Below are 13,720 nucleotides of genomic sequence, written 5' to 3' on the forward strand. Positions count from 1 at the left end.
TGTGAAAGAGAAAGATGCTGCATCGTCTTTCCTGGCGACTGGAGGTCCAGTCCAGGGAGGCCACTCACTCGGCCAGGAGGGCCGGGGGCAAGGACCTTCTCTGCTGGTGCCCGTAGCTGCCTCGGGTCAGGTGGACCTGGATCACGGGCCACTCGAGCGCGCTAGCCTTGGCCAGGAGGGCCAAGGACTAGCGGCCAGAAGGGAGCACACCAAGGGGGCGCTGCAGGTTGGCCAGGAGGGTCGTTTTCCTGTAGCGTCCCTACACTCCATGCGGGGTGGTGATCATGGTCAGGTGGACCAGAATGCATCACTGTACGCCCCTGCACCCCCTACTAGCGAAGGCCAGGAGGGCCAAGCGCTGGTGGGGGGAGCGGCCACCACCACGGCTGCTTTAACTGACCAGGCGGGCCAGGACATGTTGCATCAGGGGAATTTTACTTCCCCAATCAGGTCTGTTGCGGCTATGGCTGCGTACCGGCCTAACCCGGTCGTCCAGGAGGGTAGGGAGGCTCTGCAGTGGGGTGATCAACTCCTCTTTCGCCCGGGGGTGCTGGAGGTGCTGTCGGGGGCTGTCGCTGCAAGACTTGCTCCAAAAAATACCACTGACACCCCTATTTACACTTTCAATGCTACAAAGAACTCCATGCAGGGAAAGACAAAAGGAAAGGGCAAAAAAGGAAAGAAGGGAGGAGGAGTTGGGAGTTCAGGGGAAGCACGCAAGAACATTATAGGTAAAAAAAAGAAGCCTCTATGAAGCTCCAGCAACCGGTAGTGAGCTAGATTTATCTTTTGAGAAAACCATGGATAGCTATGAGCGTATTCTGTATGGGGACATAAATGTATCTTCTAAGCGTGTATGTACGGGTAGAGTGGAAGCTGTGAGAGATGGAAATGGGGTGGTTACTCACGTATCAAAAGAAGTTGAGGAGAAAGAAGAGGCTCCGGGGCAGCAGAGAAGGGAGTCAGTCGGAGATGATGGCGCATCGGCGGCCTCCGAAGAGGAGGCACGCCGGGCCAAATGAGAATCATCGGATGGAACTGCCGTGGGATGCTCTCTCCCACGGCGGTTCGCGAGCTCTTGGATCTACAGGAGCGTACCAAAGCAGAGCTAATTTTCCTTTCAGAATCTCACTTAAATAAATGTAAAGCCGATGAGCTTCGTCGAGTTTTAAATTTCGATTCAATGTTTGTAGTTGAGAGCGATGGCCGGGCGGGTGGCCTTGTCTTGTTTTATCAGAACATGAATAAAGTTGAGTTGAACTATGTGTCTAATAATTTTATTGATGTTCTTTTTATAAATGGGAATACTGTACAATGGCGTTTTACGGGGTTTTATGGGCACCCCAACTGGAGTGACCGTGCTCTGTCATGGGATGATATTCGAAACTTGTATAAAAAAGGCGATCACCCATGGGTAGTTTTAGGAGATTTTAATGAAATTTTGCTCTCATCAGAGAAAGAGGGAGGGAATGCGAGACCAAATGTGATGATGAGAGATTTTCGAAATTGTTTGGGGGGATGTGGACTAGCACATATGGGATGTATGGGTGATTTATTTACATGGAGGAGGGGCGAAATCAGGGAAAGACTGGATCGAGCAGTCTGTAATGTGGATTGGGCGACTAAATTCCCTCGATCGGCGGTTATAAACGAAGAACATGTACACTCAGACCATCGCCCTATTATTTTAGACACGGAATATTTTGACAATAATATTTTTGACCGCTCAAAAAGTCGAAGGAAACAATTTGAAGCTCGATGGCTGAAAGAAGAGACGGTTACGGAAGTTGTACGTACAGCTTGGGAAAAAGCGAAGATGTTGGGCATAGGGCCGTCTCTTGCTGATCGTACAAGAGCGGTACATGCAGATTTGCACACTTGGGATCGTGATATCCTCAAGGGTCCGAAAAAAAGAATCAATAAACTAAAAAAAGATTTAGAAAAACTATGGAGAGGGCCTGTGAATGCTAACTCTCTTGCAAGTCAAAAGGAGATTATTGTATTGATTGAAAATTTATTGGAACAAGAGGAGATACACTGGCTACAACGGGGTCGAGCAAACTGGTTATTGCATGGTGACCGTAATACTTCTTTTTTTCATAACGCCGCAACAGCTAGAAAGAAGAGAAATCAGATAAAAAAATTGCTTGATGATAATGGGGTTTGGGTAAAAGACACAGAGATGAAGAATCATATTCTGGGATATTTTTCTAACCTATTTACTTCAGAAGTTAATCAACCGAACCATGAGGTCCTCTCCCTTGTAAAAAGGAAAGTAACAAATGAGATGAATAGGGCTCTCCTTGCCCCTTACACGGCCGAAGAGGTTAGGAAGGCACTCTTTGACATTGGTGATTTAAAGGCGCCAGGGCCAGATGGCCTTCACGCCATTTTTTACAAGAGATTTTGGGCTATGTTAGGGGATGATTTGACTGAAGAGGTTCTTAAAGCGGTGAATACATGTACTATACCTGATGGTTGGAATGATACTACAATAGTAATGATCCCAAAAGTTAACTCCCCACAAAAGGTAACTCAATTTAGACCAATCAGTTTATGCAATGTGGTGTATAAGGTCATTTCAAAGATGATTGCTGCTCGTCTGAAGACAATCCTCCCAGATATTGTTAGCCCTACCCAAAGTGCCTTTGTGCCTGGAAGAATGATTACAGATAACATCTTAGTAGCTTATGAATGTTTCCATAAAATAAAAATAAAAGGACCGGTAAAGAGGGCATGTGTGCAATCAAACTGGACATGCACAAAGCATGTGATCGAGTGGAGTGGCCTTTTTTAAAGGAAATCATGTTGCGACTAGGTTTTCAGCAGGATTGGGTGAATATAATTATGCAATGTGTGTCCTCGGTGGAATATCGGGTTCGTTTTAACACGGAAGAAACAGAGAGCTTCAAACCATCTAGAGGACTGAGGCAGGGGGACCCTCTCTCCCCATATCTATTTTTGTTATGTACGGAAGGCCTGACTGCACTCTTAGCTAATGCAGAGGAGAATGGAAGTATTTCCGGAATTAAAGTTAGCAGAGATGCCCCATCTATTTCAAATCTCCTCTTCGCGGACGATTCACTTATCCTGATGCAAGCTAATTCGATGAACGCGGAGGCGCTGAAATCAGTTTTGGATTCTTATTGTGCTGCTTCGGGGCAAATGGTGAGTGTTGAAAAATCTAGTATATTTTTTAGTCCCAACACGAAAGTGGAAGATAAGGCGCATATATGTACTATTCTGAATATTATGACTGAAGCTCTCAATGACAAATATTTGGGTCTGCCTTCAAATGTGGGTATGGACAAAAGTGATTGTTTCCAATTCTTAATAGATCGAATTGTCATGAAAATTAGTGGTTGGAAGGAAAAGCTGCTATCAGCAGGAGGAAAGGAAATCCTTCTCAAATCGGTTGTACAAGCTATCCCAACTTATGCAATGTCCGTCTTTAAATTCCTAAAAAAAATATGTAAAGAAATCATTGACGCGATGTCGCACTTTTGGTGGGGTGATGAAGACAATCAGAAGAGAATGCATTGGATGGCATGGTGGAAGATGTGTGTACCAAAAGACCAAGGAGGAATGGGTTTTCGAGACATACATTGTTTCAATCTGGCCTTGTTAGCCAAACAAGCGTGGCACCTGCTTGATAATCCTGATTCCCTATGTGCCACCATTTTGAGAGCTAAATATTTTCCGGATGGAGATTTAATGAATGCGAGTCTGAAAAAGGATCTTCTTTCACTTGGCAAAGCATTATGGCCAGAGTGGATTCTCTCAAAAAAGGTTATATTTGGAGAGTTGGTAATGGACAAAATATTGATATTTGGAGAGATGCATGGATCCCGAATGGGGCCAATAGAAAAATTATCACTCCTAGAAGAGGGCAGCTTCTAAAAAAAAGTTGCTGGTCTTATAGATCCAATCAACAATCGCTGGGATGAAGATTTCATAAGACAAACATTGTGGCCAATTGATGTCCAGAGGGTGCTTAGATCCCCCTCCCCACGTATAACATGTCGGATTTCATAGCTTGGAGCTTTACAAAGAATGGACTGTTCACGGTTCGTTCTGCTTATCTGGAGGAATCGAAAACACAACATGGGAGGAAATTGCAACAATCAGATGGCATGGGAGGAACAAGTGTCAATACTATTTGGAGCAAGATTTGGAAATTATCTTGTCCAGCAAAAGTGAAGATCTTTATTTGGCGTACCTTACATGGAACCCTCCCATGTCGTGTTACACTTGCTAATAGACATATGAAAGTTTCGCCCACCTGCCCATCATGTTCAAACGGGCATGAAGATACTAAACACTTATTATTTTTGTGTCAAAAGGCAAAAGAGGTGTGGGAGAAACTGGGATTGCACGAAGCCATTAAAAAAGCTTGCGTTGTCGATCGTGCGGGAGAGGCAGTACTCGAATTTCTACTTCTTATGCCAGAACACGAGCTATCTACAGTGGGCATACAGAATGTTCGCGAATTGATCGCTATAACAACCTGGTATTTATGGTGGGAAAGACGTTCGCTAGTCCATGATGGGAAGACCCAAGATGCATACCAAATTTCGATGGGAGTCCGTGCTATAACAACAAACTATGTTATTGCCCAATCCTCCAAGGCAACAAATAGAATAGAGGGATGGACGAGACCCCCTCTAGGTTTTGTCAAGTTAAATGTCGATGCTTCTTTCGATCAAGACATGCTTAGAGGCACAGCGGAAGCTGTACTTAGAGATGATAAAGGAAGATTTATTGTTGGAGGGAATTGGAAGATGGATTGGTGTGCAGATGTCTTAACAGCGGAAGCTATGGCACTACGTTTGGGCTTATTACTTGCACAAAAGGCGGGAAGCAACCGACTTGTTGTTAACTCCGACAATATGGAAGTAATTGACACGATGAAGAATGGAGGACATATAGCGGGAGCGGCGGCAGCTGTGTTTGATGATTGTTATTTTATGGCTTGTGATTTTCCGTTAGTTAGATTTGAACATTGTAATAGGAAGGCAAATAAAGTAGCTCATGAAATTGCCAGAGTAGCTAAATTTTCTGAGACAAGGGATTGGTTTGAGGAACCTTTGAACGATATTGTAAATTTTCTTATAGACGATGTAACCATTATTACTAATAAATAAAGAGGATGTTTTACTTTCAAAAAAAAGTCACTTTTTTCACTCTTCAACTTATGAGCTGGTGACTTATTTGAAACCAAACATGCCCTCATATTTATCTCAACATGCACATATGCCAACTCATCAAAGGCCCACCACTACATGCATGAAAAAAAGTTTTCCATTATTAGTTGATCTCATGCACATCTTTCACCTCACCACACATGCCACCTCATCAAAGGTCCACTCGAAATGTATGAAAAAAGTTTTCCATTACGTTATGGCACTTATATTCAAAATATTTTCTGACAAGTACTCCCACCGTCCCAAAATAAATGCCTCAACTCAAAATAAGTGTCTCAACTTTATATGAAATTTGTCCTAAAATAAGTGTCTTAATCCTAATGCAACTAATTGTACTAAAGTTCGTATAAAGTTGAGGCACTTATTTTGAGACGAAGGGCGTACAATATACAATATTTATTTTTAGCTTTAGTTCATATATTATTAATTCAACTATGGAAACTTCATACAATCAAATCACTATATGGATGCATATGCATCTAGGAGCCAAAACACCGCATCCTATATATATTGCAATCGATTCTCGCAGCAACGCGCGGGGTAGTGTAACAACGGTTGTCCCCGGGCCGTCGCCGCTCCACCGTGGCAACAGTGCAAGAAAAGGACGAAGCTGTCGTCAACCAGTTCGCTGCTCACGGTCACCGGCGCAAAGAAGTGTCCGGACTCGCTAGACAGGCACAGGCGGCTAGCCATCATGTAGTAGGAGGCAAGCCGCCAAAGACATTTCGTTCCCGTCGAATCCGACACGAGGCGGCATCGACGTAAACAGATCCGGTACCGATACACCGGTCGATCTGCCTGGCCCCGGCAACAGCGCCCTGTCCCCCGCTCCGCTCTGCGCCTGAAGAGACGCACGTATGCACGCACATCCAACGACAGTGCAAGTTGCAGAGAAAGAGAGATATAAATTTGTGTAACCATTTGGATCGCGACGTCAAGCTTGGGTTACGTGCATGCCGACCATGAGCCACGTCGTCCCAATCAAGCTCTGGCTCACGGGATGCCATTCATGTGAACCGCGAGCGCGAGCGCGAGCCGGCGATCTTTTCAGCTAGCGCGCGCCCATACGGCCATACGTGCCGACCGTGCCCTTATCCCCTCGGCCGCGCGCCCGCACTATATAACCCCACACCCGCGCGCTCCACGAAAAAAACTCGTACAAACTGCAACACACACACGCGTCGACACGTTGCCGCATTTAGCCACGTACGCTCGTTCCGGAGCCATGGCGCGCACCGTTGGCTGCCCGCTACTCTCCGCCGTGCTCCTCTCGTGCTGGTGCGGCCTCGCCCTGGCGGCGCGGCCGGCGCCGTCGGCCGCCGCGGGCGTGGGCGGCGGCAACGTGAGCTTCGTCAAGGCGTGGTGCGCGGGGACGGAGTACCCGGCGCTGTGCGACGCGACGCTCTCGCCGTACGCGGCCGCGGTGGGGGACAGCCCGGCGCGGCTGGCGTGCGCCGCGCTGAACGTGACGCTCGCGGGCGCGCGGAACGCGACGGCGGCCATGAGGGGCATGGCGGCGGCCGGGCGCCTGCCGCCCGTGGCCGCGGAGGCGGCGGGTGACTGCGTGAGCATGCTCGGGGACGCCGTCGGCATGCTGAGGCAGTCGGTGGAGGCCATGGCGCAGGTCGGGGCCGAGGCGGAGCAGGGCCACTCGCAGGAGAGGACGGTGAGGTTCCAGATGGACAGCGTGCGGACGTGGGCCAGCGCGGCGCTCACCGACGGCGACATGTGCATGGAAGGGTTCCGGGGCGAGGCTGCCGGCGGCGGCGGCGTCAGGGAGGCCGTGCGCGGCCACGTCGCGGGCCTCCTGCACCTCACGGCCAACGCGCTTTGCATCGTCGGCGCCATGGCCAACCAAACGGCGCCGCCATAGCCGCCGGGAAATATACATGCCTTGTGTGTGTGCGCTTCTTCTCCTTTTTCTTTTGCAATTGCCATGTGTTAGTAGCTCGAAGTGTAACATGTTTCGGTTTTCCCTTGTATACTCCACACAGTACGTGCAAATATCTCGTGTACGTGTGACCTGTCATCATGGTATGATCGTACGGACACGGCCACAGCACAGAAGGCCTCCGACATCATCTGCGTGCTCGTCCTGCGTTTTACTTGAACAAAAATGAAAGATCTAGCTTTATTGGTCCAGCAAAGAAAGTATAAAGATTATAATAAAGAATATAGAAAACATGGGAGATGATTTTTGGAATCACGGTATATTGGAACTTACTCCATAAAACTGAAAACATGTTTCTATGTATTGAAAATTTCCGAAAATATCATGTACATATGTATTGGTTTGAAACGTGCCCGTGTACGTTTTCGTAAGATAATATGACTGTTTGCGACCTAGGTAAAAAAGAGAATGATATGGTTGAAGTCATTTTCATACATGTTGCAAATCATCATACGTATTATTTTATGAAGACTTACATGAGATAGTTTTAAGTGAAGACTTAAAACTATCCCATGTAAGTTTTCATACAGCTCGCAATCATCATATTATTTTTGTGAGAATTTACATGTGTAAGTTTTGACTCGATACTTATGTGCATTATTCTTTTTCAAAAGGAATTAATAATAAGTACTTAAAATATTACATCGGTTAAGAAATAACTGGCATGGTTTTAGTTCAAAAGTTATTTCCTAAAGAGGGAGTATGTCTTTTGCCAAGTTTTGGAAAATGAGTATGTCGGATGATAATACCGACAACAAAGATCTACAATAAACTTGGCATTACATGTAAAAAAAATCATAGCCAACATCTCTAGCTTCATTTTTCGTATCTTGATATTTTCCTATGCCTCTTATATGACAAAATTGTAGAAGACCAAACCTAAATAAGATGGGTTAGTCTCATAGTTTTTAAAGAGGCGCATGGCTCGCTCACCCAGAAAGGTGAAAACGCGCTGTGATAGCCCTTACAAGGCATGTCGATAACCGATGGTCAAAAGCTCAAAAATACAGACCATGAGAACCATAGTAGATTGCGACGACAACACCAAAGGCCGATAATGCTTCATCTACGTGAAGCTACGTGAGTGTTTACGTAAACTGCCTAAAATAATTCTCTCCTCCCCCTTGATTTTCAGGTGGGTGGGGCCCCTTCCTCCCCTTCTCCAATCAATATAATCCACATTGCTCTTTACGTAACATACATAGCTTTTATTACGTAGATGTAGCATTACTCCACCAAAGGCAGGTCCGTGGAATACTCTCTGGCTGCGAACCAATCTGTGGTTGGATGGTCAGAGGGAGAGTGGTATCCTCAGCCCACCAGGGTTCAAGTCCTGGTGCTCGCATTATTCTTGAATTTATTTCAGGATTTCCGGCGATGCGCTTTCAGTGGGAGGAGACGTTCCCGTCAACGACGAGGCACCTACAGTGACTTCGTAAATTTCAAGATGACATGTCGGCTCTGTCTCTCGAAGATGCTCATAGGGGTAAGATGTGCGTGTGTGCGTTTATAAGGGTGAGTGTATGCGCGCATCTATGAGCGCTTGCGTCTGTACTGATGTTCAAAAAAAAAAGAACACTCCGTGGCTACTTGGTTTGGTACCGAACATTGGCTTGCCAATATACAGGCAAGCCAAAAAAATTGGTTGGTTGCCAACTTACTTTGTCCAATGTTTGGCGACCAACCAAAGCATGCCCTATCGGCCTACGCCTATCCCCGGTTACAAAGAGGGAAGAGAACCTACACGCCAGACGTTGATCCGTGATCCTTCTTCGGGAAACAAGTGCTCCTCTTGCCTCTCGCAGATTCCTCATGCATCATGTGAGCCTGTGATACAACGGACGAAACTCACCTCGTCCACTTCAGTGCAGTGCCTCTCTTGCCGTTTTACGATGAATACGAGGGGCGGCAGGTAGCGCTCGTGTCGCTCTCCAGGGGGCCGGCACGAGCGAACCCTAGCCGCCGTCGCCCCGTTCCTCGCCTCTGCAGCCCGCGGCCAGGCCGATTCCGGAGGAGGTCGACGGGCGAAGCCCGCCTCGGAGGACGGCAGCGGCAGGGCACTCTTCTTCTTGCGGCGGCGCGTTGCCATGGACGGCGTGGCCCGCTTGCGGCGTGGCGGCGGAAGTCGACGCGGTGGATCCGACGGTGAACTTCTCGTCAGCGCGGCGAGGAGGTTCTGGGTGGCTGATCGGGGTCGCGCGCGAGGGATTCAGGTCGTCTGGATCAATCTCGCGTTGGCGCATTCGTCTTCAGCCGACGCGGTCAGGGCAGCGACCCTGGCGTGCGGCGGCGGTCGTTTCCCCCATGGCCGGTGGGTTGTGTCGTTGGCTTGCCTGGCCGGGTGTTGGGTGGCGGCGGCGGCTGCAGATCTGGAGTCCCGGCCAGATCCGTCGTGGTTTGGCTATGGCCGGCCGGCGGCGCGTGATGGGGTCGGGGTGGGGCGGCCGGAGGTCCTCAACCGGCTTTACGATGACACCATACGTCTACATGGCGCGGGTGTGTTCGGATCCAGTCAGCGGCAAGATCGTGGTGGCGCTACTTCCGGTGAAAATCGCGCCGACTTCGGTCATGGCGGACGACGACGGCGTCTCCAACGCCCCCTGTTGAGGCATCATCGTTGCAAACTGCGTCAACATGATCAGGATATTCCGGGGGAAACCCTAGATCTGGGTCTACCAGATCGGACGATGACGGCGCCTTCGGTGTCGTACTCCCTTCTGAGGGCATCGTTTTGGAGCAGGAGCTGGCTGAAGGGGACGAGGAGGAGCGGTGTTTCATCTAATGCAAGGCCGACGACGGATCCCGGCGGCATGGCGCTGCAGAGTTTCGGCGACGGGCGCGTGTGGATGGATACATGCAGGATGGTGGTGTTGTCTGGCGCCATGGTGGCGTCGATGGCAGGCCTGACAAGGTCGGTGCGTCAGTATTCGCTCTGGAGACAGATCGGTGGAAGACGGCGGCGGCAGCCTCGGTGAGTGCGCCGGACCGGCGTGTGACCCAGTCCAGGTATGTGGCCGGGATGGGGCATCCGGCACAAGATGTTAGGATTTGGTGTGATGTCTGTTTGGTATTAGGCTCGGACATTCGGTACCACTACATCTAGGGGATAGGAGTAGCGATAGATGTTGCCTAGAGGATGGCTTCAGGCTTAGTGATGTACTTCCCTGTAAAGTCTTTTGTGAATAATTAATAAAGTGACCGCATGCATCGTCGAGATGCAGAGGCCGAGGATGCATCCTCCTTTTCTAAAAAAAACGATGAATACTAGGGCGAGTTGTCGAGAGCAAGAACTTGCTTCCGTGCAAGCAAGTGCACCTTTCGCGCATTTTCTCCAAGCAATAATTCCACTTTCCAGTCAACTTCTAATCCACAGGGCATGAAAAGGCAACGCAATGAATGGGCAAGTTAGTTGCATGTCACATTCAGAATCATCCACACGGCGGTTAACTCGCGCCTTCAGTTGCTATTGCCGTCAGCATCCGAGAGAGCAGTGGCAACCATCGGCACCATAAACATTTATAGAAACACACACAGCACACAAAAAAGAGACACAAAAGTTCTTCAATTAGCCTTTCAGCCACCACAAAAAATTCCCGACAAGTCAGAGAACAGAAGAGGGGCTAGAAACTCTTTAGAGGTCTACAGCATTCCATTCCAACGGGTATGAAAACTCGGTCGGTATTCCTTTGTACTGATAGAGCACAGCTACAATTTCATGGCCTTCATGAAGTTCTCTTGGGAGGAGACATGTTTTGCAGGAGCCTGGTGGTTGTCGCGATGACCACCAATTGGAGCAGGACACCTGACCAAAGCAATGAAGGGTGATGGAAGCCTGAAGTTAGCATCGCATATTTTGTCATCAACAGATAAAAGGGGTGATCTAGAACTTACCAAGTGCAACACGGACCACATCGAACATTTCATAGCTTGTGATGTCTGCGGTGTTTTGCTTCGTGATCTAGAAAGAACCGGATGCTAATTAATTGATGTATTCGTATTCTGGAGGAAGAATTTGACAATAACTTGGTAAATAAAAGCAAAGTCGTGCAGCAAATTGCTAACATGGAACTGCAAAGTGCGCAGAGAATGCATTGACTATATTGCTGCAAGGGAAGTGAAGTGAAAGCATAATTCTGGCCTTGATGATTCGGAGTTAGCGCATGAATGTCTTAAATTTATAAAAAATCAAATTCCAAATCAATTTCAGATCTAAATGACAAGAAAAGACAGTCAACAGATGGCAAAGAATGGAAATGCCAAATGGATACGTGCGAGCGCCTGTATTATTGTTAATTGGACTTATAAGGATCAAGATATATGTAAAATGATATACCTTTAAGCTAGCTCAGCCATGTGGACAGTGGCAATCACCTTTCACATGGGATGAGGACAATCCTACATAACATCTTTTCTCAACATAAAAGGGAATTACTTGCACGTATTTTTCTTCTGCTAGATAAGCCTAATTCTCTTCTCACCTGATTATCAAACTTCTCAAATCTGCTGATGTTATGTACTCCCTCCGTAAACTAATATAAGATCGTTTAGATTACTATTTTAGTGATCTAAACACTCTTATATTAGTTTACAGAGGGAGTACATGCTTTATATAGTCATTCTCATTCCATATCGAGGATAGTACATCTTCTTTGTAGCTGAATCATCACAAATGCTTAAATTCCCCTCAACTGTTCAGCTTCTAGCAGGTGATTGACGTTTCTGCTACATATTTTGGATTGAAGTCTAGCGCATAAATTGTCAATTATGTGGGACTAGACAGCAAACTCAGGGCCTACAAACTACAAGGAGTAACAGCCTAGACAAAGCAGGTTTCTATCTCAATGAAGCTGAAGAAGATTGAACTCATGGGTTTAGAGGTACTTAAGCATGCCAAAGAAGAAGAGCCTTACATGAGACAACTTCACACATATTAATTGCAAAAATATTAGGTACTAAATTACATAGTCCAAAGTTCAAACCTTCACGAACAAGTCTGAACGAATAATGCACGTCACAGAGAATGCAATAGCAATCGATGACAAGCTTGTGTACAACCGAAGAAACACTGCCACAGTCCGCCTCCGCCCTGTGACACACCAAACAACATGATCAGCTCAAACACCATCATTGACAAGATCAGCTAGAATGCAATCAACAATCTGATGAGGGTAGTTGGATAAAACAATGGCATAAAAGGATGCCCCACTGCGGAGAACAGAATGGAGTATTGAAGATTATTTCTTCAGATGTCCACTGACAAAGTACATTTGCAATCGGCGGGAATAGACTTTGGATACCTACAACCCCTTAATCATCTATTCAATATGTCGAGAGACGGTTTGGGCTGTTCAAGAAAAAGGATCAGAAGCTCATACAGTGCTGCAATTTGCTTGTCGGTATGGAAGGCCTATAATAACGTGTGCTGTAAACAGTCATACTTGTTTATCCTAACATGATTGTCTTTGAAGCGTTCAAGTGGAACTGTGGGAGTAGTACATATCTACAAATTACTAGGAAGGGTTTCATGCTATGGACGCCAGTCAATATACAACTTGAAGGCTCTAAACGAAGCTCATGAGTTAAAACAACCATGAGAATGATCGAAGTACTGAAGTCTCCTAATTTCGCTAGTCATACACAAGGAGTGACCTGTGACCATCATTGGCGACTTGGCAATGCTTTCTCTGAATTGTCTAGACTTTTTAGCTCAGTGACACCAATTATATAATTTTAACTCATAGTTTTAAGTTCCCCTTTTTAGCTCAGTGATACCAATTATATATCTACTGAACTATGAAGCCCTTTCTTTTACTGAAACTAGTAAAGGCTTTGTAGGATCTCATGGCGATTTTGTTACAGAAACCAGATTCAGATCTAATGTTTCGGGCAAAAGACAAGGAAATCTGCAAACACAAGCTCAAAACAGGTATAATTGACTCATCACCAAATTCCCCCAACAGAATGGCCAGCAGCCCGGCGGCCAAGGACAGCACGGCGAACTTGTTTATCTCCGTCCCCTTCGACAGAGACAGCAACAGCAACGCGCCCCCGGCAACTTGGTGCAGTGTCTACAGAAAGCAAGCCACGACGAACACTTGTCAGATCAAGAACCGCAGCGATGACAAGGATTAGGAGCCAGCGCGCCGGTCCGTACCTGCACGAGCATGAGCCGGGCGAGGCGGGATCTGCCGTCGGCGACCCTCTGGTACCCTGCAATGGCGCGCGAGAATCGCGGATGTTTTGGTGTTGGATTAGGCTTCCCGAAGCGAACAAGAAGGTAGTGCGGGTTTGGGGTTTTGGGGTGCTGGATGCTTACGGGAGTCGACGACCATGCGGTAGGAGAAGTCGGAGCCATCCGTGCCGGACGGCCGGCCGCGCCGCTGCTGCATCGGGATGGACGACGACGACGGCGACGGCGGTGCTCGCGGGGAAGGAAGGAGAGGTCTGTCCAGGCAGGAGGCGTCTCCCTGCCTGCGAGTCTTGTAGACGGAAAATACGCCTCTTACCAACAGACGCGTAAAACAAGGGAATACGCCTGTTGTGCTGTTAAGCGTCACACGATCAG

The 13,720-nt window shown here is 47.5% G+C and overlaps 2 protein-coding genes across 2 annotated transcripts; one reads left to right on the top strand and one right to left on the bottom strand.

Moving 5' to 3' along the window:
- The first annotated feature begins 6,341 nt into the window (after window positions 1–6,341).
- LOC123168126 (21 kDa protein-like) lies at window positions 6,342–7,388 on the top strand. The gene has a single exon (XM_044585997.1). It carries the CDS (start codon window positions 6,430–6,432, stop codon window positions 7,075–7,077), a length of 648 nt encoding a protein of 215 aa, XP_044441932.1. The 5' UTR covers window positions 6,342–6,429; the 3' UTR covers window positions 7,078–7,388.
- Window positions 7,389–10,702: 3,314 nt separating this feature from the next.
- Window positions 10,703–13,704, bottom strand: LOC123181315 (uncharacterized). The gene is made up of 6 exons (XM_044593577.1): window positions 13,472–13,704; window positions 13,310–13,365; window positions 13,100–13,223; window positions 12,135–12,241; window positions 11,047–11,113; window positions 10,703–10,957 (listed from the first exon to the last, which is right to left on the bottom strand). The coding sequence occupies exons 1-6, from the start codon at window positions 13,542–13,544 to the stop codon at window positions 10,878–10,880; spliced, it is 507 nt and encodes a 168-aa protein (XP_044449512.1). The 5' UTR covers window positions 13,545–13,704; the 3' UTR covers window positions 10,703–10,877.
- Window positions 13,705–13,720: the final 16 nt, after the last annotated feature.

Source organism: Triticum aestivum, chromosome 1D (assembly GCF_018294505.1).
Source record: "Triticum aestivum cultivar Chinese Spring chromosome 1D, IWGSC CS RefSeq v2.1, whole genome shotgun sequence".
Classification (NCBI taxonomy): domain Eukaryota; kingdom Viridiplantae; phylum Streptophyta; class Magnoliopsida; order Poales; family Poaceae; genus Triticum; species Triticum aestivum.

Excerpts from the sequence above, each read along its gene's own strand:
- LOC123181315 (XM_044593577.1), bottom strand. The coding sequence starts at position 13,544 with ATGCAGCAGCGGCGCGGCCGGCCGTCCGGCACGGATGGCTCCGACTTC. Across the intron at positions 11,114-12,134 it reads GTTCAGACTTGTTCGTGAAG|ATCACGAAGCAAAACACCGC; the intron begins GTTTGAACTTTG and ends GGTTCTTTCTAG. Across the intron at positions 10,958-11,046 it reads TGTGGTCCGTGTTGCACTTG|GTGTCCTGCTCCAATTGGTG; the intron begins GTAAGTTCTAGA and ends TGCTTTGGTCAG.
- LOC123168126 (XM_044585997.1), top strand. The coding sequence starts at position 6,430 with ATGGCGCGCACCGTTGGCTGCCCGCTACTCTCCGCCGTGCTCCTCTCG.